Source organism: Corythoichthys intestinalis, chromosome 8, assembly GCF_030265065.1.
Source record: "Corythoichthys intestinalis isolate RoL2023-P3 chromosome 8, ASM3026506v1, whole genome shotgun sequence".
Lineage (NCBI taxonomy): Eukaryota > Metazoa > Chordata > Actinopteri > Syngnathiformes > Syngnathidae > Corythoichthys > Corythoichthys intestinalis.
In genome coordinates, this window is record NC_080402.1 from 42,306,624 (window position 1) to 42,334,279 (window position 27,656).

Sequence of the window (27,656 nt, forward strand, 5' to 3'; positions counted from 1 at the left end):
CATATGATATCTATGGTTACAAAAAAGGTGCGGGGTTTGTCAAGGTAGATCGCTGGAACGAGTGGAACGGTCTATTTGAAAAAGATGTGACAAACAAAACCTCGTCAGGTATTAACATGGTCACTTGTTTGCGAATGATCTCTAAAATAGTGTCATTTAAAATGCAAGCTAAATCAGGAAGTGCTCCAATCTGTGTTTGTTTTGTAGCAAATAACATAGCTAATGTTAGCATGGGCGAAACGTTGCTTCGGAAGTACACGTATAAACTTTTAAATGTGACGTATAAATATGCTACGTCGTTTTTGCTGGCTGAAAATCAAACGGCGGGTTCACGCGCAGAGACGAATACAGTTACTTTGCTTAAATACGCGCTAATGGGCTCTCGCAAACAATGTCTCCATAAATAACTCGACTGACGCAAAGTACCGTCCAGACATAATTAAACCAAGGGGCAATGCGGATAACATTTTGGGTGTAATTGCAATCAGTGCAGTTGTACAGCGACCTGTTCTATGATCAAATCAGATGACTCATAAAGGTCTTCTGCCTGCTGTCCAATTTGGTTTTTGGATTAGGAAAGAATGAGAGAGGAGGGAGGTAAAAGTATGGTGAGAGACCTCTCGAGGTTGGACGATGGAAGGACTGGGAAAGGAGAGATCCGTATGCAGCCCGAAAACCTCCCCATGGATCGGTCATCCTAATACAGAAGCTTTGACGCTTCTCGAGAAACTCAAAGACTGCTTCACCACCAATGGCACCACTGTCCCTCCCGAAACTGATAAAAAGGTACATCTGGCAACTTATAGTTTGTGCAGGTCTGAATTGCTACAATGCATTTTTTTACAATCTTAATTTGCATCATACATCAAAGTGTTTTTCTTCTCTCTGCTAGGAAGATGAGATGGATGGCAGAAAAGCAGTCATGGAATTGAAGGATGTCCCTCCTCCCCCTCTGCACCATGCTTCACCCTCCCAACCATCCAAGCGCTTCCCTGCACCTCCTCTCCCTTTGCCTCCTCCTTGTTTGCTTCCTCCCCAGCTTACACAAGATGACCATCAACTGCCGCCTCCACCTCAGCAGCAACATCAACAAGAGGGGCTTCGCCCCAAAGTAAGCGTGTGCACCCATTGTGACTACTGCCTCACAGAGGGCTATGGATTATCAGACTGTGGAGGTGTAGTTGGTGGTAGCGTAGCTGTTGGTTTCCCACACTATGGAGCTCCTGACACCTTGGCAACACCCATCTACAGCTGCAGTAATTCTGCTATGTCTAGACCTTGTTCTGTAGCCTCAAATGTTCCTCAGTACAAGCATGGGGTGAGCTGTGGATCTAAAAATGATAACTATGATCCGCTGCTCAGCTGTGGCTGCAAACCACAGAGGCTTTCTTCTGTCACCACCTCCCAGCCCATCTCTGCACAGCCCCATACCCCTTGTTGCCCTGGGCTTCTTAACACCAACTCATCAGAAGTGTCAGCGTCTTTCCCTCCTCAGCCCCGTTTTGCTTCTACACTCCCACCAAATTCTGCTCCAACACCCGTGCAAAGCTCTTGCCTGGTCTCCTCTGGCTGTTACATCTGTGGTATGGCCAGAAGAACCCAGACAAGTGCAGCACTCCGTGATCACTCTGTTACTACCACTGTCAACACCACACCCACTTCAGCACGTCTCTGTTCTAATCCTATTCACTTAAATGTAGAGCACACAGTTTGTGTAAAGGGGGCTCACTACTGCCAGGAGTGCTTGTTGAAGGTTGGTGAAGTTCTATACACTGGTTACATCACACAAAGTGAATGAATGTGTTTATATTGCGCAGTATTTCATTGTATTTCCTGGCATGTTTTTTGTTTTTGCTATTTGTAGCCCATGAATGGTTTTGCGTGCAAGTCTGAAAAGGTTTGGCCCAATATTCCCGTTCCCCAAACAACTCCCATCGCTATCCCCATTTGTAACGGCTGCGGGACCTCATCTGATCGTGTGGCCGTCAACCAGGGCAAGACTGGCCAAAAGTATGGTTAGTGAACTTCTAAATTTATACATTCAAAAAGCGCCTCATCGTTTTTTTTTTTTTTTAAATAAACAATTCCCATGTCTGTAATCCTTAGCAGCCATTTTCTTGTTAGAATACAAAAGTGAATTCATCAATTTGTGATTCAGGACAAGAGTAGACTACAAATTGCTTAGGACAAAACTCATTAATGACACAAACGCACAAAATGGAAGAAACAATGTTTGAAAAGATAATGGTGATGGAACAATGTTAGTGGTGCATTTTTCTTAAAACCGTTTGTTGTTCTCAGCAATCATAAAAATGAGTATGTCACGCATCACCCACATCCAATTGTTGGGGGGATGTGTTTGCACACACTACCACTAATACAAAATAGTTGGTTTTATGTGCTGTAGAGATGCTGTAGATGTGCAAAGATGCCATATGAAAACTTTATAACTGAAATGGTAACATCTCTTCATATGACTGTGGTGAGTAAAAGATAGATTGGGTCGATGTGTTCCCTAGGACTTCGACATCCATTCCTTATGCTTTCACAGTTCTTTTGGGGGGAGATTTTTGGATGGTATTTAAACAACATTTATGATTCTCAGTTTTCTCTGGTTTGTGTTTGGAATGTTAAGACAGGATTCAATGTTTATTTTAGAGGCAAATATTCAGGTTGGATACAAAGCCAATGGCCAACTTAAAAAAAAAATAACAATTTGCCATATCTGCCAGAGTCCACCACTGGTTTTGAGTTGCATGGTTTCTCAACAGTACAGACCAAAGAACATAAAGCACATATGTTTTTTTTTTTTGTATGTTGTCAGGTTCACCAGAAAGTGGTGGCACAGAGAACATCCCCCCTGTCGGAGTGTTTTGGGACATAGAGAACTGCAACGTGCCTAGTGGACGATCTGCTGGGGTCGTGGTGGAGCGTATACGCAGCCAGTTTTTCCAAGGTCACCGTGAGGCAGAATTTATTTGTGTCTGTGATATAAGTAAAGAGAATAAAGCGGTTATCCAAGAGCTCAACAACTGCCAGGTAACTTTAAGAAATTGTCATGGGAAAAACCCTACTTCGTTTGAAAGGCACTATGTGAATGCCTGTTTGTTAACCAGGTTACTGTGGCACATATTAATGCCACAGCCAAGAATGCTGCTGATGACAAGCTCCGCCAAAGCTTGCGACGCTTTGCCGAAACCCACACTGCGCCTGCCACAGTTGTCCTAGTATCATGTGGGTTCTGTTCAAATTCTCGGTAATCGCTATCATCTTCGTTTCACCAAATAATTATGCCCCAATTTCAATAGCTGATGTGAACTTTGCAAGTGAGTTGAGCGACCTGCGGCATCGCCATGGTTTCCAGGTAATCCTTGTCCATGGTAACCATACATCCCAGGCCCTGCTGCAGCACGCTCACCGCCATGTGGCTTTTCAAGAGATAACAGCTGACCTGCCTCCGCGCATGCTTGTCAAAACACAGGTAGGCATTAAAAGCACTGTCTTTTTTTTTTTTCCCGCAAAGGTAAGTGAATGATTCAATGAAAGAGCTCATTAAATATAGTTTGGAAGATGACGTGTAATATAAAATGAGCCTCTTTCATGTGTTTTACATTTTTCCCCCCATTATGAGCCACACAAGTTTTTCATTTTTTTTTCTGCTGAAAAGGACAACTACAAAATTTAAGTGTAATCTGTAAAAACCCAGACAGCCCGCTGTCTTTTCCTCCCTCCTTCAGCCCAGTTACAACCTACTCTATGTGCACAACCTTCCTGTCAACTGTGAAAAGAACCAGTGGAACGCTGTGAAGCAAAGGCTCCGGCGCCTCTCAGACAACTGTGGTGGCAAGGTGCTGGGCATATCCCAGGGCACAGCCGTGCTCCGTTTTGGCAGCCCTGAGGCAGCATCACGTGCCCGCAAACGAATGGAAAATGAGGATGTGTTTGGCCATCGAATCAGCCTTTCCCTCTCTCCACGGCCCAGAGAGGATGCAAGTGTTGAGCGTGAGCTTCAGTCTCAGCCCCATCACTTCCCTCTGCCTCAGACACTGCCCCAGGCCTATCCAAGCCAGGATGCAATGTTTGCTGCACCTATAGCCACATCCTCCTCCTTTATGCCCCTGGAGAAGCCAAGGTCGCCAAGGAGGGCACGGCGAGCAACCCGCACATGCTACACCCCTGGCCCTCTGCCTGAAAGGCCCTACAGCCCCAAGAGGGGGTGTTCTGGGCCTCCGGGTGGTGCTCCTACAAAGCCCCATCGGGTCAGCAGACTGGTCAGTGCCTGCTCCTCGTTAACCTCCATACACTTCATTCCCTGCATTTGTTCCTGTGCAATACAGTCCTTGCCTCCAGTGTCCCCTTAATTCTTGCTTAACACCAATCATCAGTAGTGCCTCGCATGCATTAGTTGAAAGCGCTTTGTGTGTCGCTTAAAGGGATGTACAACACCGATATCCTTTGCATTACAATGTGAGGAATCTTGTTTCATTAAAAAAAAAAGAAAAACATTTTACTGCTGTGTAATAGTGGAGAAAAACGTGAAAAAGCCAGTATTTCCAGAAAGTGGCCAATGTTGGCCTAATATTTTAGCCAATCAAATGCAAATGCCGCAGATTGCCAGCTCTTTTTCTTGACGTCAGTCATAATCATTATTACATACACTTTCACGACTCAGTGTTTGTGTGCATGGGTATAACTGATGTAGCAAAATGACTGCGCTCGTATGCGGTGCCAATTTTTTTTCAGTTTAAACGTTTTCTCCATTATCATAGGTCTAACTTTGCAAATTGTATACTTAATGGGGTGTCAAACTCATTTTTTATGGGCCACATCATTTTTATGGTTTCTCTTTCAGGGCAGTTATGACCGCGAATCCATAAAAATGCAAGAACGCCTCGTACTACAACAATTGGATACCTGGTTTTAAAATCTGAAGCAAGTGCAAACCTTTTTGACAACCATTCAACTTTTTAAAATATGGTATTGGTAACAAAATATTCTCAAATTTTTTAATGACAATAATTATGTAATTTTGTCATTTTAGCAGGAATCATGAAATGGATGCATTTGATTTGTTATCGCGGGCCAAAATCATCTGGCGGGCTGGATCTGACCCGCGAGCCTTGAGTTTGACACCTGTGACTTAAATACTTTGAACAAAAGTCTTTCACATGATTGTTTGTAATAGGTGTTGTATGTTCCTTTAATGTTTTGCGTGCTTTTAAAAAATGTGAATTTCTGTACTAACGCGAGTTCAACTCAACTAACCAAGAAATTAACCACTTGGGTTAAGCTTGGCTCTGTACAGCTTTGTGTGCGAGGCCTGTTTGTGCTTAGTCCAAAGTCTGCTTCATGTGCTGTATTTAGCTTCCTCGCTGAACCTGGTCCCTGCAATTCTTCTTAAAGCGAAAACATGTTCCCGGTGACTCGAACATCCATTCCATAATCATTCACTTGAAACGCACAACCACAAGTACTTGCATACATTCTTTCGTTCAATTTCGATTAAGAGCAAATTCCACTCTATTTAATACAGAAAATGGATAACGCAGAGAGCAAACCTAAAATGGGTTTTCACCACCTGGATAAAGGACGTCCAGCTTCCTCCTCTCCCCATAGTAATAATGAGATTGGATCACTGGATCAGCTTTCCAAACCTGGTTTTGATGACGAATCCATTTTCAAGAGAAGGTATATACGTTAAAAGCGAGATATGAGGTTTTGATTTGGTGACTGTACCAAAGAGAATAGAATAAATGCTGTACTGAGGCTTCCGTCTCATCTGTCCTAGCGGAGGAACTGAGTATACTGTTGAAGAAGAGAGACGACCAGGAGAGTTCCAGATCAGCACGCCTTCTGCTTTCAGCAAGCTCAACCTACAGAGAAGCTTCAGCCCGCTCGTCTTACCCCAGGGTTCTTGGTCGTCCAGGTGATCTTATTTCATCGGCATACTTAAATTATGAAGATCTACTGAAATGCAGCACTTGGAACTTAACCCTTAAAGACCCGCAACATGAAGCAATTATCAGAAAATCCCAAAATTTGAAAAATTCGGTCCTAATGAAACCTTTTTTTCAAATTTGTAAAAAGAAATGTCAAAATGAATATGTAATAAGCGCTGTAATATCTATATCCCTAGCTAAATCCTGTTTTTTTCCTCATGGAACCTGCAGATGCATGTGTTGACTTGCATCCATTATTTTTATTTTTCAAAAACAAATGTCAAAGTTCTGAATTACTCTCAAAATCATGGAATTTAAGGTGCATCAAATGTGATACATTTGGCAATAAAGGGTTAACATACAGAATACCTAGGCTTACATGATAGATAAACATATTTCAATATTGTGCTTTTCCTTCTCTCAAAGAAATGCATCGCCCTGCCTTTCTAGCCGTTCTTCTCCTGCACTTGCTGCTTCTCGAAGTCCTTGTTCTGAATGTCCACCTGAGCCATTTTCAGATGGAGCTAAAATCCAGGTAGCCAACCTTGACTACAGAATGTCCCGCAAGGAACTACAGCAGACTCTGCGTGACACCTTCTGCCGATATGGGCGGGTATGTCCTCTGTGATTGGAAGTATTGCCATGATAAACATTGTTATGAGCCTGTTACCTATTTAGAGAGTTGTTCATGTTACTTTTTTTTTTTTTTTCCCCTAGGTGAAAGGGGTGGACCTTAGTCCCCACACTGACTACCAGTTGAAGGCTACAATCCACATGCAGTCCTTACAGCAGGCTATCAGTGCCGTGAGTGGACTGCACCGTTACAAAATTGGAGGCAAGCGCATCCAGGTGTCTCTGATCACAGGTGGCCACAATAGATTCACGGCCATGCTCAGGTACCAATAAAACGTTTGGCCTAATTGCAGGGGATTTGTTTAATGTGACCTTTTCATCTTAAAGCTCAGAGATCAGCAGCATTCTTCTGGAGGCACCTGCCAACTGCCTTCCTCTCTTCAAGTTCATTGAGATCTATGAGAAGAAGTAAGTATTTTGGACTCAGAGTCAGAACATGTAAACATAATCAACCATCATCCCAAATATCTAGTCTTCAAGGTCTTTCACCAAACAGCATGTCTTTTTTTTCCAACCCAACCCAACCTACAGGTTTCACCGTAAGCTTTTGATGAGCGATGTCTACAAACTGTCAGATATAGTGGCTGTTCGGGAACAGGGGGGTACCAGACTGGTGTGCCTTCTGCCCAGCGGCCAAATCCGTCAGAGTCCTCTGGGATCCTCTCAGTCACAGGAGAGCTCCTCCACAGCAAGTGGAAGCCCTGTGGTTTTTGAGGAGCTGGAGTACCACGAACCCATCTGTAGACAACACTACACACAGGAAAAATTCAGGCAAGAACCTAGTAGAAATTACTACGTATTCTAAATGGGTGTGCTGTTCCTTTCGGATTCCTAACAATAGGATCTGTCTAGTAAACAACATCATAAAATTAAAATGTCTTCTTTCGCCCTAGATTTGCATATCAATTCAGAAAACCTACCTTTAGATACATATATCTGATCTTTGATTATGGTGCATTTCCTTTCCATTTGATAGTGAGGCAGACTTCGATCCAGACTCGTACACAATTCCATTTGTGGTCATGCCTCTAAGCAAATTGGCATCTGAAGTTCATGCTTTGCTTCAGTCACATGAAGGAACACTTCCCCTTCTAAGGTGACGACATAATCCGTGTAAAATATTTTAGGTTAGTTCAACCTTGATTAGATCACACTATAAATCTCATACATTACCGTGTTATCTTAGTTTTCCAGACTGCTATGAAGAAATGTTCACTCGGCTGGAGCTGGGCAATGAGAATCTGGAATGTGGTGTTCCTTTAGAGCACCTCATCACATGTATCCCGAGTATAACCATAGTCACAGCTCAGAATGGTTTCAAAGTCATCAAGTGGATTCACAACAAACCACCAGGTCCAAACTCTGGTGAGAAATGTCATTAAACAAAAGTACTCAAGTATTTAAAGAAAAATATGTATATTGTATGTAAATGTCTTTTTTTTTTAAAATATAACAATTCCTTCTTATGATGTTTGCCTTTAGAGCCGTGGATCCACCGATGCAAAAGTCCTGTTGGCAACCCTCAACTCATTCAGTTCAGCAGAGAGATTATTGATCTCTTAAAGAGTCAACCATCTTGCATCATGCCTATCAGCAAATTTATACCCTCTTACCATCATCATTTTGCCAAGCAGTGCCGCGTCTCTGATTATGGATACACAAAGTTGTTGGAGCTCCTAGAAGCAGTGCCACATGTCCTACAGGTACAGTACAACTGGTGCCTTAACGACTGCTTTTATCATATTCATGTGGTATCAGTGTGCACTTCATTCACTGGAGTTTACACGTAAAACTCACTTTTAGACCACAAAAAATAGAATTATGCTAAATAGTTGTCTCATTAATCATATTTTTATTTTTTAATTTACAGATTTTGGGTATGGGTACAAAACGACTGCTCACCCTCACTCATCGAGCCCAAGTGAAGCGTTTCACTCAAGACTTGTTAAAGCTTCTCAAATTTCAAGCCAGCAAGCAAGTTGCTATCAAGGACTTCATGCAAGCATACCACTGGTCTGTCAACATTTTAGATTATTTTTGGCTCAATCCATTAGTCACAATTCTAGATAGGCCTGGGCGATATGACAAAAATTGTTAACTTTTTTTTTTATAGTGATATCAGTCGATATCGATAATTACCATCTTTTTCTTTCGAATTTGAAGTCTGATTTTTGCCCCTAAGTGAAAGTTGACAAAACCAATTGGTTATTTAACCAATAATTAATGTCAGAACAAAGATGCATGGTGACAAACTACTACACAGCATTTCACAAATCTGATGCACATTGCACAAAATTAAAAGGTAATAAAATGCAGAACATTGCACAAAATCTGAGGTAAATATTCAATCCTCAAAAATGAAAGCTGCACAATATAGGATTCATGGGCAAAAATGGTACTGCAACCAGATGAAAATACTGACTAGCACAAAACGCCCTGCCCCTTCGGGTTGCCCGAATACTGTTTCATACTGGAGAACCTGCAGGAAAACAACTTAAGTCCTTTGTAAGATGTATATCTTATTGTTAGTTTTCATGCCAGAATTGTTTTCGTGTATAATACCATCATTTTGTAATGGTGATTGAAAGCCGTGATACGAGGTCCTAGTTAGTTTTCAACATGACCGAAATGAAAGGGCTACTTTCCTCAATGTTCAAGCTTACTGGCAAAGAAATGTACAGTTTGGTAATGCATTGACAGCATCCACAAAGACTATTTAATTGCTCTATCCGTTTTAATTTCAGTTACTGACTGACTATATACAGTTGTGGTCAAAAGTTTACATACACTTGTGAAGAACATAATGTCATGGCTCTCTTGAGTTTCCAGTTATGTCTACAACTCTGATTTTTCTCTGATAGAGTGATTGGAACAGATACTTCTTTGTCACAAAAAACATTCATGAAGTTTGGTTCTTTTATGACTTTATTATGGGCGAACAGAAAAAAGTGATCAAATCTGCTGGGTCAAAAATATACATACAGCAGCGTTAGTATTTGGTAACATGTCCCTTGGCCATTTTCACTTCAATTAGGCGCTTTTGGTAGCCATCCACAAGCTTCTGGCAAGCTTCTGGTTGAATCTTTGACCACTCCTCTTGACAGAATTGGTGCGGTTCAGTTAAATTCGATGGCTTTCTGACATGGACTTGTTTCTTCAGCATTGTCCACAAGTTCTCAATGGGACTTTTCGAAGGCCATTCGAAAACCTTAATTCTAGCCTGATTTAGCCATTCCATTACCACTTTTGATGTGTGTTTAGGGTCATTGTCCTGTTGAAACACCCAACTGCGCCCAAGACCCAAACTTCGGGCTGATGACGTTAGGTTATCTTGAAGAATTTGAAGGTAATCCTCCTTCTTCATTATCCCATTTATTCTCTGTAAAGCACCAGTTCCATTGGCAGCAAAACAGCCCCACAGCATAATGCTACAACCACCGTGCTTGATGGTAGGCATGGTGTACTTGGGGTTAAAGGCCTCACCTTTTCTCCTCCAAACATATTGCTGGGCATTATGGCCAAACAGCTCGATTTTTACCACAGAACTTTCCTCCAGAAGGTCTTATCTTTGTCCATGTGATCAGCAGCAAACTTCAGTCGAGCCTTAAGGTGCCGCTTTTGGAGCAAGGGCTTCCTTCTTGCACGGCAGCCTCTCAGTCCATGGAGACGCAAAACACGCTTGACTGTGGACACTGACACCTGTGTTCCAGCAGCTTCTAATTCTTGGCAGATCTGCTTTTTGGTGGTTCTCGGTTGAATCTTCACCCTCCTGACCAATTTTCTCTCAGCAGCAGGTAATAGCTTGCGTTTTCTTTCTGATCGTGGCAGTGACAAAACAGTGCCATGCACTTCATACTTACAAACAATTGTTTGCACTGTTGCTCTTGGGACCTGCAGCTGCTTTAAAATGGCTCCAAGTGACTTTCCTGACTTGTTCAAGTCAATGATTGTTCAAGTCAATAATCACTCACAAGAAATTGCTAATTCGTGTTGCTGTATGTATATTTTTGACCCAGCAGATTTTATCACTTTTGACATTGTTCTTCACAAGTGTATGTAAACTTTTGACCACAACTGTACACCTCTCGGTCAATGGATCTACATGCTAAATAACGTGGCACAACTACGCCAAATGAATCGATGCATATTGTATTGTGTGGGCAATATTAACTGTGCATTTAAAAATAAAACGTTGCATCAGTGCCCCCCTTTTGTCCAGTGTTCGGGTGGTGTGATTAGTTTAAATCTATCGACTTTTGAATGTCTATTATGTATGTTGTCAAAAATTATATGACGATAATTATCGCTATATCACCCAGAGTTAATTCTAGGTCGTGTTTGGGGCTGCAGAGTGGTTCTGTGCATAATCTATGCTATGCCTCTTTCAAAGGTGCTTTTCCAGGGACTGGAATGTAGCAGACTATGGCACATGCGATATCACTGACCTGCTGTCTGAGATCCCCGATACCACCATTACAACCACACATCACGACAATGACACGGTCATCTCTGTTCCCAAGAGAGGTACCTGCATTTTTGTCTTTGTTCAATGGATGAGCTTCTTAACGTTACTTTGAGTCATACAGTTTCCAGTAGCCAATTATACATAGACTTCACTGTCAGTTCATGAGATGGCTCCTACAGCAGGGGTGTCAAACCAATTTCACAAGGGGCCAAGAGGGTCCTGGATTTCGTTCCAACCAATGAAGATGTCATCTTTTCACTAATCTGATCTCCTCCAAGTGTAATCAGTTGATTGCAGTCAGGTGCTGCTTGTTTCAGCAGAAAATTAATTGGTTAATCTGTTTGAAATGAAATCTAGGACCCTCTTGGCCCTTTGTGGAATTGGTTTGACACCCCCTGTCCTACAGACATTGCACCATGGCTTCCCGTAGGGGGCTGGGCCAGGCAGAGAATCGTGGCAGCTTTCACTGCGATAAACTCAAACGCGGTGCGTTCTAACTCCGGATTTAGGTGGAAACGGGACAAAGGTTGTAGTGCATACAAGCAGGCAGGAGTGTCTCAAGAGTGATTTGGGCGAGGATTCAAGGTAATTATTTGATAAAATAGCACCATGCATGCACTTTCAAATGTCGTGAAAAAATGAATGAAAAACATTTGCGTAACCGTAAGCTTGAATATTTGCGTAAAATGAAAAGTGCCTGGTTTTTTTTTTTTTTTAATCTTTTAACCACAAATCTAGACTGGTTTACGTTTATAGAAATTCTGGGATTTATGCATTTATTTAGAAGAATTTCAACTTATAAAACTTTGTTTTGTGATGACCACCATGTTGGATTTTGTATCCATACACACTAGTGTAACTTTATATTCAAGTAATCAGGTAATTTTTAGCCAACTGCCCGTTTTTTGGCAAAAAAACCCCGAGTAATTTAGATCTGCACAAATTCGGCTTTTACGTGTTTTATTTTATGTAACATTTTAATCTAAAAATGACGTGGGCCAGATAGCCGGCAAGACGTGCTGAGGCAATAGTGACATCGGAATTCAACCAAAACAAGTTGTGATTGTATGTAGAAAAATGCCAATTTTGCTTTTGTTGAGTAAAAAGATGATTCTGCATGCTTTCCTCAAGTATTAAGTTTCTGATGTGAAAATGGAGTGACTTATTAGCTGTTGAAAACTTGCATTAAAAAGGAGTCGCTATTTCGGGCAAAAACCTATGTATGATATGTTAAATATTGCTTTTGATCCTGAAAATATAAGTGATTATGTCTGCATTTGTTGATTTTTGTGCATCTGGTGAAAAATATAAGAATTTTATAGCCATTTCAAGTTTTGTCATACTTGTTTAAAAAATAATTACCGGTAATCGGGATTTTATTAGGGAACGACTTTGAATGTTTTGATGCCGTTGCTCATGGAGACTCATATGCCTAAGGGAGGTGCCTAATTTGGTTTAGGTCACTAGCGGCAGTGGTTTTGAAAATATTAGAATTTTAAGATTTTCAAAATATACCCCCTTACGTAGCTGCCCCGTTTCCCGTCAACTGATAGTGAAGTCTATGCAATTATAGATCTAAAGTTCTTTAAACAGATTATATGTGTAGTGGAATAAATTTACAGCATCCCTAGAAACCTATTGACACTCAATCTACAGAGCGCACTGGAGATGAAATGGAGCGCACTAAACAGTTTGGGAAGGAGGTGGTAGACCTCCTCCGTCACCAACCTTACTGCCGAATGCCCTTCAGCAAGTTCATCCCCACTTATCACCACCACTTCGGACGTCAGTGTAAACTCAGCTACTATGGCTTCACCAAGCTGATTGATCTCTTTGAGGCCATTCCTGAAGTACTAATGGTGAGTTGCTGAGTGGTGCCAGCAGCTATGCGTTTGTGCGCCTCAAGTCAAATTTTCCAATATAACTTCAGGTGTTGGAGTGTGGCGAGGAAAAGGTACTTGCACTAACAGAGGTGGAGCGCATCAAAGCTCTCGCAGCACAACTAGTCAAGCTGCTCAGGGCTCAGAAAAACTCGAGCCTTCCTGTGAACCAACTGCTCACAGAATACAGCAAGACCTTTGGTTATGGAATACGACTGCAGGACTACGACACCAGCTCTCTGCCCACATTACTAAGTAAACTCCGCCATGTTGTAAAGGTAAAAAGTTATTTCAGAGACTATCCTGCCAAGCATTACTACGAAATTCAAAAGGTTCCCAAACTAGTGGTCTAGCCTTATGAATCTGTACCAAGATGCCGTGGCACATTCGTGTGTTATGTGGAATCATCTGCTATGCGAAATGATTCGATTTCACGTCATTGGTCTGAAAAAGCTTTTTTGCTACTGCTACGAGTAGAGGTGTCTTCTATAGCTGTGTCATGACCAGTGTTGGGCACGTTACTTTAAAAAAATAATTAGTTACATTACTCACTACTTTTTCCAAAAAGTAACTGAGTTAGTAACTGAATTACTGTATAGTAAAAGTAACTAGTTACCAGGGAAAGTAACTATTTACGTTACTTTAAAAAGAACTTGTTGTATGTCAAAGAATTTGAAATTTTCTGAGCAGTATTCGAGTCAGTGGAATAGAGAAGAACAGACAGGAACAGACAGGTAGTTAACTTGTCAGGTGCTTCAGCAGATTTGAATTGCTTACCACAGATGTCGACAAAAGCTTTGCCCCGGGACATAAATTACACATTACATGCAGGTTCTTTCCTTTAATTTCGACAAACTTGAAATAGTGTCTATATCTCCACCTCTTAAAGGACAATTTTTCTTCTGAATGCTCTGCCATCCCGCCCCTGTGCATCTGTTTTGCGTGTGTATGTTTACCGCACGCGCTGTTCCGGTTTGCTTGTGAAATCACCGGCTCTGATTGGCTTACCACGACACATGACTCTAACTCTCAGCCAATCACAATCACTTCCATTGCATCTCTCGAGGGGCTGCATTCAGGTAGGCTCGTTTCCCGACAATTCACGTCCTCAAGATGGAAGCAGAATTATTGCTGGCTGACAGTGTAAGATAGGAACGAGGCTAGCATCAGGTGTAGCAAACACAGAAACGTTGCCAAACTTTGGAAAGCTTTGTCTAATTGAATGAGCATGGACAAACAGCTTGGAGTCAGAAGTACGTGCGCTATTCTCGAACCTGAACGCACCCCAAGTCTTGGATGACAAATCAACAGAGCAGAGTCTCGACTCGACACGGCTGGTAGTTTCTTCAATTTATTCAGAGTAAGTAACGCACCGCTTTTGACAGTCAGTAACGGTAATGGCGTTGTAACGGCGAAAAATTAGTTAGATTACCCCGTTACGTAACGGCGTTATTTATAACGCCGTTACTCCCAACACTGGTCATGACTGACACAAGGTAACCTGAGTATCCATGTGTTGCCATTATATAACTGAAGTCCTTTAAGTACCATATTAGTTTTATGATAGGGCTGTCAAACGATTAAAATTTTTAATCGAGTTAATTACAGCTTAAAAATTAATTAATCGTAATTAATCGCAATTAATCACAATTCAAACCATCTATAAAATATGCCATATTTTTCTGTAAATTATATATATATATTCTGTAAAATAAATTGTTGGAATGGAAAGATAAGACACAAGATGGATATATACATTCAACATACGGTACATAAGGACTGTAGTGGGCATTTCACTCTACTGTCATTTAAATCTGTCTATGCTGTCCTCACTCCGAAGCGTCTACACACAAGTACACAAGCATTGCATTAGCAACAACGTTAGCTTAGCACGCTATACAGGTTCACTAAACATAAACAAAAAGCGTCTCATACAAAAAATATAACATTTCGCTTGCTAACATAATATGTACATTATTTACAACAACCATACTTACGGACAAATCTTGTCCAAGGATCATATAAGCACAACATTACAACGTAGGCGTCAGCCCGAGACGTCGTGCAGCCATATTGAACTGGCAAGACGACAATAAACCATGTCGCAAAGCGACCACAAGAGTTCGCTGTTAGACAGCACAAAAAGCCTTGCTGTAAAACTTACCAAAAGGCAGAATACTGTCTGAGCGGGACATGTGCGTTAATTGCGTCAAATATTTTAACGTGATTCATTTAAAAAATTAATTGCCGCGCGTTAACGCGATAATTTTGACAGCCCTACTTTATGATTAACTAAATGGGCCAATATACAATGACTAAGTACATAACACAACACCAGCTACTACTACTAGTACTGCGCTTTATAATGCGGTGCCCTCTTTATATGAAAACGTCTGCCTTATAGTGCGGAAAATACGGTAAATGAAATGTCAATGAATTGAGATGACATTTTTATATTTGTAAAGGGGGCGCTGTAAAATGTGTGTCATAGCGCAAATAAAGGGTGTCAATGAAGTCTTTCACTGCCATTGATGCCTGGATGTTAAATCATTGACTGCAATTGGTAATGGTGGACGACCAATTCATTTAATGAATGCTCATGTTTCAGTGCCATTGACTACACTAGACGTGCAAGCCACTCTTGACTGGGATGATTGCTGCTACCTGCTAGCCTTTCCAGTCAAATTGAATTGGATGTCTAGCATTGTCAATGTCTGCCAACAAGTTAAATGAGTGGCCTATAAGGGGTTAAGCCATTTTCTTTTTTTAAGGTTGTGGATGGCACGGAAGGCCGGGATATTCAGCTCATCAACAGGAAGTCTCTGCGTTTGCTGACGTCACAACTTTTGGCGCTGCTTATGTCTCAAGAGAAGCATGTCGACAGGGGTATGAGGGTGGACGTGTTGAGCCAGCATTACCAGATGGTCCACAAAAGCCCGCTCAACCCTTGTGAATATGGGTTCCTCTCCCTCAGTGAGCTACTCAAAAGCCTGCCCTATCTTGTGGAGGTGAGAGAAATTCATTGAATGACAACACAGCATTTCCTCTTGACCAGACGGCATTGTAATATACCTCTTTCACAGATTTACTTTGAAGGAGGTGACGGGGGCTTTCAAGGCAACAACGTCACAAGCTGTCCTGGTGAAGAGTGGGTGAGGCTGACGAGGCTGTACCAGTTTGCCCGAGACGTACGTGCACTGCTCCACACCTACCATTACAACCAGATCTTCTTGACGGAGTTCCAAGGAGCTTATAAAAAATTTACTGGCTGTGGCCTTGAGTCACGCTCCTATGGGTACAACAGCACTGATGAATTGCTAAGTGCCATTCCACAGGTGCCAATTCACTTATTTTTGCACTACTTTTTTAATTTTACATGCTTTATTATCCTGTTGAACTGCAAATTGATCATATTTTCTTAATAGATAAATAAATTAAATTATAAATTCTCGTTATCAGGTGATCTGGATCAAAGGGCATGGTCACAAAAGGATTATCGTTTTGAAGAACGATATGAAAGGCAAAAGCTTCACTGTGTCCATTCATTGCTGTAAAGTGATCTGTGGACACCTCAAATGATGACATACTTGTGTGTTGGTGTCGTGCAGAAAGGACGAGTGCTTCACTGCCCAGCAGCCCTCAGTCAGAAGGTGACGTGGAGAGCCCCAGAGACAGCCCAGCGAGAAATACACATTTTGAAGCCCAGAGTCAAAGTAAAAAAAATAACTTTTACATGTTGGTTCAACAAAAAATATTTTTGCTGGGTGTTGTTTTGCTATTGTAACTTTATTTACATGGGTTCCATTATCAATTACAGTGATGCGTCTAAACGAAACGAAACGATTACTCGAGCAACTCGAGTTTAAAAACTGATCCGAGTGATTTTATTCACCTCGAGGAATCGTTTAATTTTGCCAGCTCTAAGCATCATGTTTTGCCCAGACTACTTTTGATGCAGGACAACGCGCTGACATCACGTGTGTAGAGGAAGAAGCAATAAAAAAAAAAAACTTACTGCAGCCGACAGCCGCTACAAACTACGCCGACGTTGCTAAAAACTACGCCCGCATGATGCTAGTGCGTTAGCAGGTAGTGTCCGATGCGTCTCATAGATATCGCATGCATTTAGGACTAGATGCGAAATGACAGACTCGGCCGCGTCTGGGCAGCGTTAGTAAACAGCTGCCATCTTTAGGCGGTAGACTTCTCATCGCTAATAAATATAACGTTACTGTCACTCGCTCACGTGACGTAACGTTAGCCCTTCGGAGGGCTAGGTTTCTATTGGTTATGGCCACTGTCGATGCGTGGCTAACGTGTCTTAAATACAGGCTTTATTTAATCTGTAAAAAAACAGCGCTGTAGAGTGATGAGGGTGTAAAATTAAAACATAATAAAGCTATCAGTTTTAGCTCAGTAGTCATTGCTGAATAAAACACGAAGTAGCACTGGTCCCTAATGTGCTCCAATACAGCAGGTATCATACATTTATTTTGAACACTGCAAAACTCAAAATCCTATCAGTACAGTTTAGACTAACTTAAAACTTAACCAGAACTTAAAAATAGCTTGACACAAATGGAAATTAAATTGAAACACGTGGGAAAACCACATAGCTTTCAAGTGATGTGTGTTATCATGCGTAATTACATTTTTAGGTAAGATTTTATATATATATATATATATATAAGATTTAGAAGTTTTGAGTGAAAGCAGTGAATTTTTTTTTTTCTAGTCACATCTGAGATGCAATTGTTGGCTGTTTTCAACAATGTACATCAAAAATAAAGGCATTGATTGACTGAAAATGGTTCAGTATTGCAGTATAACTGCTCTATACCTTAAAAAACTTATCCGATTACTCGATTAATCGATAGAATTTTCGGTCGATTACTCCATTACTAAAATATTCGATAGCTGCAGCCCTAGATGCATCGCTACTTCGCGCGTCAAACTTTGCGCCCTTAATCCATCGCGGATTGTTTTTCAATTAAAAAAAAATAAATAAATACAAATGAGCTGTCCTGAGCTGATAGAGCAGTCTCACGCTCGCTCCCTCCTTCCTTCTCCTTGCTCCTTGTTCGTCAGAGAGTGATCTGGAGTTTCTTATTGAAGTAAACGATGATTCACAGATGGTTAAGCTTTGATCTCGCCAGAGACTCAACCTTCAAAGCGCCTCATGTGTCAATCATCGTTTAACTTGTTTAACAGTTGCTGTGGCAACTCATTGTGTGTAAGTGAGCAGCTGGAGCGGATTTGAGTGGACACTCAATAAAGCATTTAATAAAGACAAGCATTTTTTTTTTTTTACACTTTTTAAATGGATTTGGCGTCTACCTTTTTTTTTTTTTTTTTTTTTTTTTTTTTTTTTTTAAATCTGGGCAGTAACATGTTTAAAACTTATCATAATTAATACTTTTAAAGTGCTTAAAACAATTTATTACAATATATGAATAAGTATTTTTTAATTATACTTGGGGGGGTAAAAAGACATGTCTTATATGTATCTTTCCAACGATGGATCTGACTAAATACATTTGAACAAATTTTTTATTTTTTGGTGGGGTAGTGCTACTTTGCGGTTTTTCCACTTAGCGCGGCAGGTTCTGGTCCCCATTAAACGTGAAAAACGAGGGATCACTGTATATGCTAACTTAATACAGTCGTAAAAGTCAAAACCACTCAGAAGTGTTAGTTGATAATTATAGCTTCATATTTGAGCAAAATTATGTATGCTGTTGTGTTATGTTTATACTTGATAGTTTTTCATGTCATTTCAAGAAGTGATTTAGAAGAAAACTGATGATTGTTGTATAATTTTTAATTAAAAAAAGTTATATTGTGCCATATTATAAAATTGCCTTGTCAGAAAAATAAGGGAAAAATGGGGATTATGTATGCAGTTGTGTTGCTTAGTTTATACTAGATAGTTTTTAATGTCATTTCAAAAAATGATTTGGAGGAAAACTGATGATGATTGTTGTATAATTTTTAACTAAATAATCGTGTATTATATTGTGCCATATTATTATAAAATTGCCTTGTAGTCAGGAAAGTAATTCCCCATTTTCCCTTAATTTTCTATCACCCTATAGTTTAAGTTAAATATAACTTAATAAATGTATTGTGTTGGATTAGTGAAAAGACTGAACCATCAATTCAATCATTCGTTCGTATACTGCTAGAGGGTGCCGGTGTACCACTGGTGGTACTCTTAACACACTTTGAGAACCACTGGCTTAAACTACTGCGTCCTCTAAATCGAACATACTTCCAATTTGAAGTACTGCCAGTCATGTTAATAATTGAAAATGTTGGTGTGCGCTTTCCTGCAATATTAATTTCACTCTCCAAAAAGGCATTTCACCAAGTGCTTTGCAATCACCAACAGAAGTGAACCAACTCCTTTCTTACCATCTAGGTGCAACTGTGGTACCAGACTCTGAGCTGCTGAGTCTGACGGCCCCAGTCGACCTTCTTTGTGGCCCAGTCCCATCTTGCCTGCCGTCACCTCAGCTCCATCCCGATCCTGTCCTAATACAGCAGGCAGATCTGATTCATTTTGAGGAGAAAACCTTTTTAATGCCTCAAGCAACAGGTAACTTCGTGTGGAAAATTGCAGTTGGATCAAGTTCTTAAATGTAAAATGTGTATTTGTCCATAAAATTGCATTAGATAACTTGTTGTCAAAGGGAATAAAAGCGCCATGCTATGAGGATGTCAAGTAGCACTTCCTTTCACGCATTTCAATACTAGTAGGTGCCTTCTCTGTCCTTTTGTTTACAGAGAGCAAAGCATTCAACATGGTCGCTGCTGCCAATGACAAAGAGCTCGCCGCACCTAAGGACTCAGAGTCCGTTTTGTCCATGGACAGTCCGAGTAGAAGAGGCCTCCGCAGTAGAATCAAGCTGGCTGCCAACTTTTCATTCAAACCAGGTCTCTGAACAAACCAACACACATGGACAGCAATCCAAACTAGTTGCGCCGTAGTGTAACTCTGAGTAGAAGAGTTGAGTAGCTATACTAATCGCACTGCAGATTAACCACTGTTGAAGGGCATTTGGCGTTGCTTCTTCCTTTCGTTGCATTTCACATTATGCTTTTTAAAGCGCTACCAATTGAATCTTCTTTTACAATCATGTTGCATTGAGTGGGAATCTCAATTCTTTGATCTTTTTACCTTTTGCACATTTTCTAGAATTTGCAAATGTAAAACTGATTAAGATTTCATTCCATCCAGAAGTCAAATTTTATCCCCAAGAAAGTGTAAAGAAAAATCCAGACATGAGTTAGCTGCCACTGCATACCGCACACAAACCATTTTGCTCAAAATTAATAGCACACTTGTTTAGGTTGTAAAAACAAATTTACTCTCGGGTCTCGCGCTCGACTAATTGACTGTTTTTAGGACTTTGTTCATACCTTTAATTACATAGTTAGAAGAAACTTCATTCGAATAGTATCCAAAAACAAAGAATGTCTGTTGATATTCTTTTTATAACTTTGGAGATGGTATCAGAAATGCTCTAGTCCTCTTTATTTACTCCTTTTGTTCCCAATACCCACCACCCATATATCAGGTCAGTGCGAATTTTGTCAATAGTGATGGGCCTGAAAGCGAAAGTACCCCCGCCCTAAGGCAGGGTGTGCGTATTTGGACAATCTGAGCCAGCTGTCAGTATATTTGTGTTCACTTTTTCCCGTTTGTGTTTCTCCACTGGAGGCAGTTTGGCATATTGTATGCATGGTGTGCATACATGTGTAGGTGTATGATGTAAGTCGTAAGCGGCAGAAGACGGGAACAGATGGAAGGAATACACATTCTTTGCGTCTTTTGTTTTTCTTCCTGGAGGTGAGGCCACGTTTTGTAGTCGCTACTGAAGTACAAGGTTTTTTTTGTTTTTTAAACTCAACCTTGTTGCTTGTAGTGCCTGTGATGGTCTTCCGAATGATTTGTAATGGCGGCGGTCATGGGTTTCTGGCGGAATGACATTCGATGGTGGTCTTTTGAATGGCGTGGCATTGGGGCTGTGTGAAGCCTCCATGCGAGTGCCGCGTCCTTATAGAGAACCCTCTGTGGCTCTCTGGATTTTGCCTGGCTTTTACAATGGCTTGTATTTGCCAAGCTGACAAAGGAATGGCCATAATACCTCCCGTCGTCACATTTTTATGTCTAGATGTGTTGGTTTCCTCCTTTTTTGACATCAAGTCTTTTCTAGTTTGCTGGCTGCTTGGTTGCTGCCAACCGCCGTGGTCTCACGGTCTGTTTATAATGACACAAGCTCCACAGTTGTGAGAAGTGGGTTTTTTTTGCTCGGATAAAAATGTTTGGAGAATGGGTATGGGTCCATTCACTACATGTTTACTTGATCAGGCCGTGTAATGACATGACTAGATTATGAATGTTTGCCTTGAAAGCCGAGGTTCTTACTTTAGACCACTCATCCAAATTTTTTAATTGTTTGCTACTCCATAGGTCTTTTTGCCCTCCCTTTACAAACTCAAATTCATCAACGATGTGCTATTCAATGAATTAATGATTTTGATTTGACAATATTAGCTTTTCTTTCGCCGATAAAACCTCAATTTTTAACGTTGAGTAAATCTGAGCTCTCTGCAGTGACAACTAGCTCATAATGGACACATTATCCCATGAGTCTCCCCTGTGTAGGTCTCATCTATAGAGTTCTTGAAATATGCACATCTGCATAGTTTTGGTTCATGAAATGATGACAATGTCTGCCGATATAATTAAAGAAATGCTTGTCTTGCTTGTATTAACTTGCTGTCATGTTAAGTTTAGTTTTTTCATTTGTACACCAGTTTTGGGATTTAGTAATGGAAAGGGGGGGTGGTTAGAATTTAAATTTGGAAGAAAAAAAAAAAAATGCTGCCCTTGTTGTTTTACTTGCCCTAAAACCTCTACACCTTCCAACCATCTGTCACAGTTTTAAAGCCTTACCACAACTTGTTGTTGTCAAACATTTTTAACGGGACCAACACAGTTCTGTTAATAAACTTCACAGAGCAAGTATTACTTTTTGACTTGTTTCTTTGTTGAGAAGAAGACAGAATCATCCGCATGTTCCTGAAAGGTGCTATTTATTTAAACATATATGTACAGGTAGTTTCCGTTTTTTTCTGCATATCTGTTACATTTTCAACAACTGGAACTTTATGAATTCACTAGCACTACATATGGTTATCAGAAGGTAGATGATGGGACAAACAGCTAATGCAAATATCCATAATACACTCAAACATACATGGAAATAAGTTGGTATTTACAAGAAGATTGCATTATATTTGTAGTGTTCATCCTTAAAACTCAATATTCAATAGCAAAACTCATGTTGCTTCAACACAATCTGTAATTCTCAGTATGGTGATGCCAATGCAGCAAGTAGGAGTGAGCAAGCAAAGCAAAAATTGATCCCGCTTCAGGGCTGGAAAAACACAAGTGGTCTGCAGTAATAGTTCAAAATAATTCTTTTCAAACATCTAGTGAGCGGCCAAGTTAAGTGTTTTCATCACCTGAGAAAAAGAACCAGCACAACAATTAGCTAATAGTAGTGATAGCATCGAAACAGTTGGGTTTTATTTGACTGTATCTTGAAGCACTGTTTGCGGTTGTGTTTGTAATCTTTAAGTTGCATATGAAAGCTTAACGTTGCATTGATCAACAACAACTGTGAATGTTATATGTAGGTGCTGCTGAGCTTAAGTAGCAAACATCCACATGGCATAATTTGGATCTTTTGCAAATGATCCCACCACATGCTCAGATACCAATCCTAATTCAGGCTTTTGTCCAGATTCCCATGTCTAGATTAGATTGCCACTGTCGAATGAAATAATGTATGAGAAAAACAAATGTTCAATATTTTACTTGATATTTAGCCCAATACTTTTTGTAGGTGAGGCATTTCCGCGAAATGATTTGAATTTCTTATTACTAATGAACTGTCACAAACAAAAATACCTCAGCATTTTAATAAACTGTCAAACTATTTACATCACTCTTATAAATTGATAACAGATTATTTGATCTAGGCAAAAACATTTATGTTCACGAACAAACCCAAATTTTGCTCCTCACCACATAATGCTGGTCCCTTAGTCAAAATGTACAATTTAAGCATACTTTTTCTTGACGATTTGTTGGGGGAAGAGAACCTGCAACCAGTTGAGTGGTCTGTTTAGTCAATAGCAGAGTTGATTCCACAGAAGGAAATGAGTTTGTGTAAAGGTAACCGTAAATTGACAGGGAATTACAGTCTACCTCTTGAACTTCTTAACAAATAAACACTGGCCTCTCTGACATTTTTTTACTTGCATTGCAAATCTGACTTATGGACATCTTTAGAGATTAACATAAAGTTAAATGAAGCTGGCAGAGAGAGGCTAAAGGGGTTCTCCGATTCACCCAAGTGATGTTCGCTGAATTTGTGGGGTGGGCAATTACATGATGGAACACTGGGTGGCGCCACAGCAGTCCTTAATGATAGCCACACCTGATTTGCTGACGAAGGGTTTGTTCAGCGGAGGCTCTGGGACTTGCCTTTTGAGCTTTGGAGGATCTGGTCGTGTTAAAACAAAAGACGGGAAGACAACATTTTGCTGTTAAGATGGTGGCTTTTATGGTGGTACACACGTGTTTGTGCACTCAAACGTCTACTCACTTTGTTTGACTTTGAGGTTATTTTCCAGTGGCATCAGTTTTAGTCTCAGGAACTCTGCCATCTCCTTGTCCTCCTCCTGCTCCCTGAGACATAGTAACAGTAACATTTATTGGAATTCATTCAAATGCTCTTTCCCTTCTTAGATCTACCTTAATCTCTCCACTTCTGCATCATCTACCAAGAAATCCCTCTTCTGCACCAGTTTATGGATCTTGAGAATCAGTTCCTCTTCCTGCTGTTTGTCTTTGTTGTTTTTATCTTTCTCTACAGGAACAGGATAAAATGTACAGATCTACATCAATGCAAATTATAATCACACTAATAAAATTATTAATTTAACAGTATCCACAAAGTGAGCATCATCTTTGCTAAATTCTGACCTCTAAATGACCTTACCTCTTACAGAAATACTTAAGCAAATACGAAAGCTGCGTGGGTTATATCATTTCATGTGTATGAAAATCAAATGGAAAGCAGTAGCCTTGGTCGAGAGCCACCGCATGAGTGCACTTGCCGCTGCTTTCTAACGTGGCTTAAAAAAAAAAAACAGTACAAACGTCAGCTTTTCATGCTGTCAAGAAGTCTGCTACAATGTGTATCACCCTGCGGCTGGGGCAATCAGGAGGGAGCTGGCAAAGAGAGGCTGGGTAATGTTCTCCATAAAATTTCAATTAAAAAAAATCCTGTCAAAGCAGGAACTGCACTACGCTTGTGTTACTGTGGCTAATGCTAAATCCAAATAATTGAAACTTAAAAGGATTTCCTTTCAATAATACGCAATTGTCAGCATCTTTGCTGACTTAAAAATGGCAGCGACCGCCTGTTTTTATCGCTTCTTGTCTGCTCATTGTGTTTATAAACCGGAAAAAACATGGCCAATGCTTTACTACAAGCAGAAAATGTGAGCGACATTAAAGATTGAGCTATAATAAAAGACACTATATTTTATATATTTTTTTAATTACATTCAGGCGTGACTTGTGTGTTCTTATTTTTTTCTTCGCACTAACAGCCATCGAAAGGATGCCGAAGGCATACCCTCTACATCCAGAGTTTGGTTAACAAGTTATGTCATGTTTAGGATCTAGTTATCTGGATAACTGTTAATGTTACGTTAACATTTGCGTCTTGTTCTCCATATAATCGTTATTACCATAATGTGGGCTCAGATTATATATAATCCACACACAAAATGTAATATAGTTGTATAGAGTTCATTTTGCCTACACTTATAAATTCGTCAAACATTTTCTTTTATCCCAGGCAATAGTAGGTGGTTTTATTTACCTGACATGTTTCGGCGAGCACTTCCGCCCTGTAATATGTTCTACAGTGCAACTTTTTTTTTTTTTTTTTTAAACTCTGGCGTGGGCTCTTTAAAGTCTCTGTGGGCTGGTGTGACTTATAGTTTGAAAAACATGGTAAATGAATACCAGTGTGAAGATCGTCATTCAGCGGAAGAGGTTTTGGTCCAGCTCTTATTATTTAATGAGTTCATTAAATCACATACAGTAGGTGTGCCTCATAGTGCTAGTGAACGTGATATATCTGATGTTCCATTCACAGCACGACACTCAAGAGCTAAAAGTGCTTTAGTGTGAAAGTTGCTCGCGTCACTCACATCAATCTCGTGTCCTATTTATATATCACTGCGTCAGTGGCATGCACACATGCGTACTTTCTGCCAAAACTTGTTGTTTTCCACTGTGGTTACGCTTTGTGTCATATGAAGCTGACAGACGTGAAATCTTCATGACGTCTTTCCAATGCACTGTTTTTGGTTCAATCTGCATACCTGGTACTGCAACAATCTGTCTCAACTCCTGTTTTAAACTCATGATGTCTTTGCACAGCTGGATGTCGTCCATCCTGTAAGAAAATAAGATTTATTTAGACAAAAAACTAAAGTGCAAGTAACAACGCACTCTAGGTCCACTCCAAAGGTAATATACTTGTTTTGTATCAACTAGGGATGTTTCGATCTGATAGCGTGATCGCGCCATTTTTTTAGAGGATCAGAATCGGGTGAAAGGGATCGGGTTTTTAATCTTAAAAAAAAAAAAAAAACATTGTTTTTCTGCTTCATGATCGTACAGGGCCACAGCCTCTGACCCCTACTCCTGCTAGGCAGTGCCGCCAAACTGTCCAGCTTGCGTTTGGTACTTAATGATGATTGACAGGTTTGTAGCTTTCATCTTGCCAGGGAAGCTTGGTAGCTCTACAGTCAAAGGCCCAAATCTGTCAATCATCATTCAACTTTCATAAGTGTGCTGTGGCAACTCATTGTTTAAGTGAGAGGCTGTTCTCTGCAGCTTGAGTGTCAAAGCGTGAATGGACTCACTAAATGAAGTATTAAAGACTACTACGTTATTTTTGTTTATAAAGAATTCACATTATGAAGGCGTCAGGGTGCGACAGTAACATGTTTGGAACTTTTGTTCGAAAAAACTTTTGGTATCGGATTGGAATTCTGTATTGGCAGATTCTCAAAATTGGGTGACTCAGGCTGTGGTGCAAAAATATATGATCGGGACATTCCTAGTATCAACTTGTATTTGCTATATAAAAGGAGGACAATGTCTGCGGTACAGTATCACAAAAAACCCTCAAAAAGACTTTGCATCCACATGTGGACATCATATTTTGGATCATGTCGGCCACCACATTTACAGTTGGTAAACAAGTATGGCCAACATCAGTGGTCTCCAACCACCGGTCCATATACTGATCTGTGAATCCCTTGGCATGGGTCTGCAAGAAAGTTATTTCCGTTTTAAATCCTGTGTGCACCATCGGCACTCAGATGTAGAGATCAGGATCCAATGGCCCGCTGCACCTCAGGGTTTCCAGATCAGAACAGTCTCCAACCCAATCACATCGTAACCATAACCCACCCAGCGGCGGGAACCAGTCCAATCTGTCAACACTGCTACACCTACTCACCCACTGCATAGGTGTAGTAGGTGTAGAAGAGCATGAATTACTCTTCATACAACAAATATAGCAGCACACTGTGAGTACGTTTCAGAAACTTTTTGTTGCAGCGCCAACAGCGCTTGGTGTGCGATAAACAGACTCTTGGGAGCGATCAGAACACTGTGCAGAACGCCAATGGTGCCTTGTGTGCACCAGGCATAAAGGCCTAGTCAGATGAGCAACAGCAGTGCCCAGCTTGCAGCACGGAAACGCATTCATTTTGTATGTGGGAGCGACTGCTTCCTGGGCTTTGGAGAGCTCGAAAAGTGGCTCCTGTACCACGCTGTTTCAATCTCGTCCTCTTCCTAAAAGTCAATAAAATTAAATGCCTTCGTACTTTGGATTTTGTTTCCCGGCCACGGTGAAGTCTTTTTCCATCATGTTGGACTTTAATCTCCTGACCCCCAATAATAAAAATGGTGGCTTTCATGTGCAAATTAAAAATTAATGCATCTATACTCGTATTTCGTGTCCTGGCCGCGAAAGGGTCTGTCTTTTGCCGTCTTACACACACGCGCACACACACACACTCGTCTTTGGCACCCCACAAGACCGTGAGAAAAATTGGAATGCCTTTACCAGTCCGCGGTGAGAAAAAGGTTGGAGACCGTTGACCTACATGACCCAAAATGTGATGTCCACCTATGAAAAGTAACATTAGACATTCAAAATAACAAGACAACCATTTTTAATGAAAACAAAAACAGAACTACACTCTGGTTTTGGCCCCCCAATAACACTCCATTGCTCATTTTATTTTTTTAAATTTCATATTTAACTCCTAGCCTGCCATTGAAAATGACACACGTCCAATTCATGTAAACTGGGAAGACTAGCTTACATGCTTGTTTCGGTGTCGTTGACGGTGCTAGACATCGTTCGCTGCTTGCCTCTACCAGCCAAAATGGATTGGACGTCTAGCGCTGTCAGTGGCAGCTAATGAGTTACATGAGTGCCCTATAAAGGGTTTTACTCATTCACTGCCATTGACAAAGATAGATGTCCAATTGAACAGCCTTCCAAATTAAAATGGCAAAAAGTAAGTTTTTTTTTTCTTTGCTAACTGGTTGTATATGTATAT

At 40.6% G+C, this 27,656-nt stretch overlaps 2 protein-coding genes across 7 annotated transcripts in view; one reads left to right on the forward strand and one right to left on the reverse strand.

Moving 5' to 3' along the window:
- LOC130920315 (meiosis regulator and mRNA stability factor 1) lies at positions 1–23,930 on the forward strand. 5 transcript variants are annotated; one of them, XM_057843428.1, is made up of 28 exons: positions 1–108; positions 576–786; positions 893–1,753; positions 1,865–2,015; positions 2,825–3,039; positions 3,117–3,234; positions 3,309–3,481; positions 3,738–4,271; positions 5,534–5,688; positions 5,789–5,926; positions 6,366–6,552; positions 6,657–6,835; positions 6,900–6,980; positions 7,104–7,343; positions 7,549–7,668; positions 7,759–7,937; positions 8,055–8,275; positions 8,443–8,585; positions 10,963–11,096; positions 12,694–12,896; positions 12,968–13,195; positions 15,689–15,925; positions 16,001–16,252; positions 16,377–16,437; positions 16,526–16,630; positions 19,339–19,515; positions 19,704–19,853; positions 23,743–23,930. In XM_057843428.1, exons 2-28 carry the CDS (start codon positions 634–636, stop codon positions 23,751–23,753), a joined length of 5,406 nt encoding a protein of 1,801 aa, XP_057699411.1. In that variant the 5' UTR covers positions 1–108; positions 576–633; the 3' UTR covers positions 23,754–23,930. The 5 variants fall into 5 exon arrangements, with proteins under 5 accessions (XP_057699411.1, XP_057699413.1, XP_057699415.1 ...); XM_057843430.1 differs by having other exon boundaries at positions 16,526–16,624; XM_057843432.1 differs by having other exon boundaries at positions 893–1,111.
- bmerb1 (bMERB domain containing 1) overlaps positions 21,760–27,656 on the reverse strand; it is an 11,452-nt gene continuing 5,555 nt past the window's right edge. For both annotated transcript variants that reach the window (XM_057843435.1, XM_057843436.1), the window contains exons 3-6: positions 25,395–25,468; positions 23,749–23,863; positions 23,600–23,682; positions 21,760–23,497 (exon numbers count right to left, since the gene is read on the reverse strand). In XM_057843435.1, the coding sequence (XP_057699418.1) occupies positions 23,379–23,497; positions 23,600–23,682; positions 23,749–23,863; positions 25,395–25,468 (391 nt within the window). In that variant the 3' untranslated portion in view covers positions 21,760–23,378. The remainder of the gene's footprint in view (positions 23,498–23,599; positions 23,683–23,748; positions 23,864–25,394; positions 25,469–27,656) is intronic.

Coding starts and splice junctions, on each gene's coding strand:
- LOC130920315 (XM_057843428.1), top strand. CDS start 634: ATGGAAGGACTGGGAAAGGAGAGATCCGTATGCAGCCCGAAAACCTCC. Junction 5,927..6,365: donor CAGGGTTCTTGGTCGTCCAG/GTGATCTTATTT, acceptor CTTCTCTCAAAG/AAATGCATCGCCCTGCCTTT. Junction 7,938..8,054: donor ACCACCAGGTCCAAACTCTG/GTGAGAAATGTC, acceptor GTTTGCCTTTAG/AGCCGTGGATCCACCGATGC.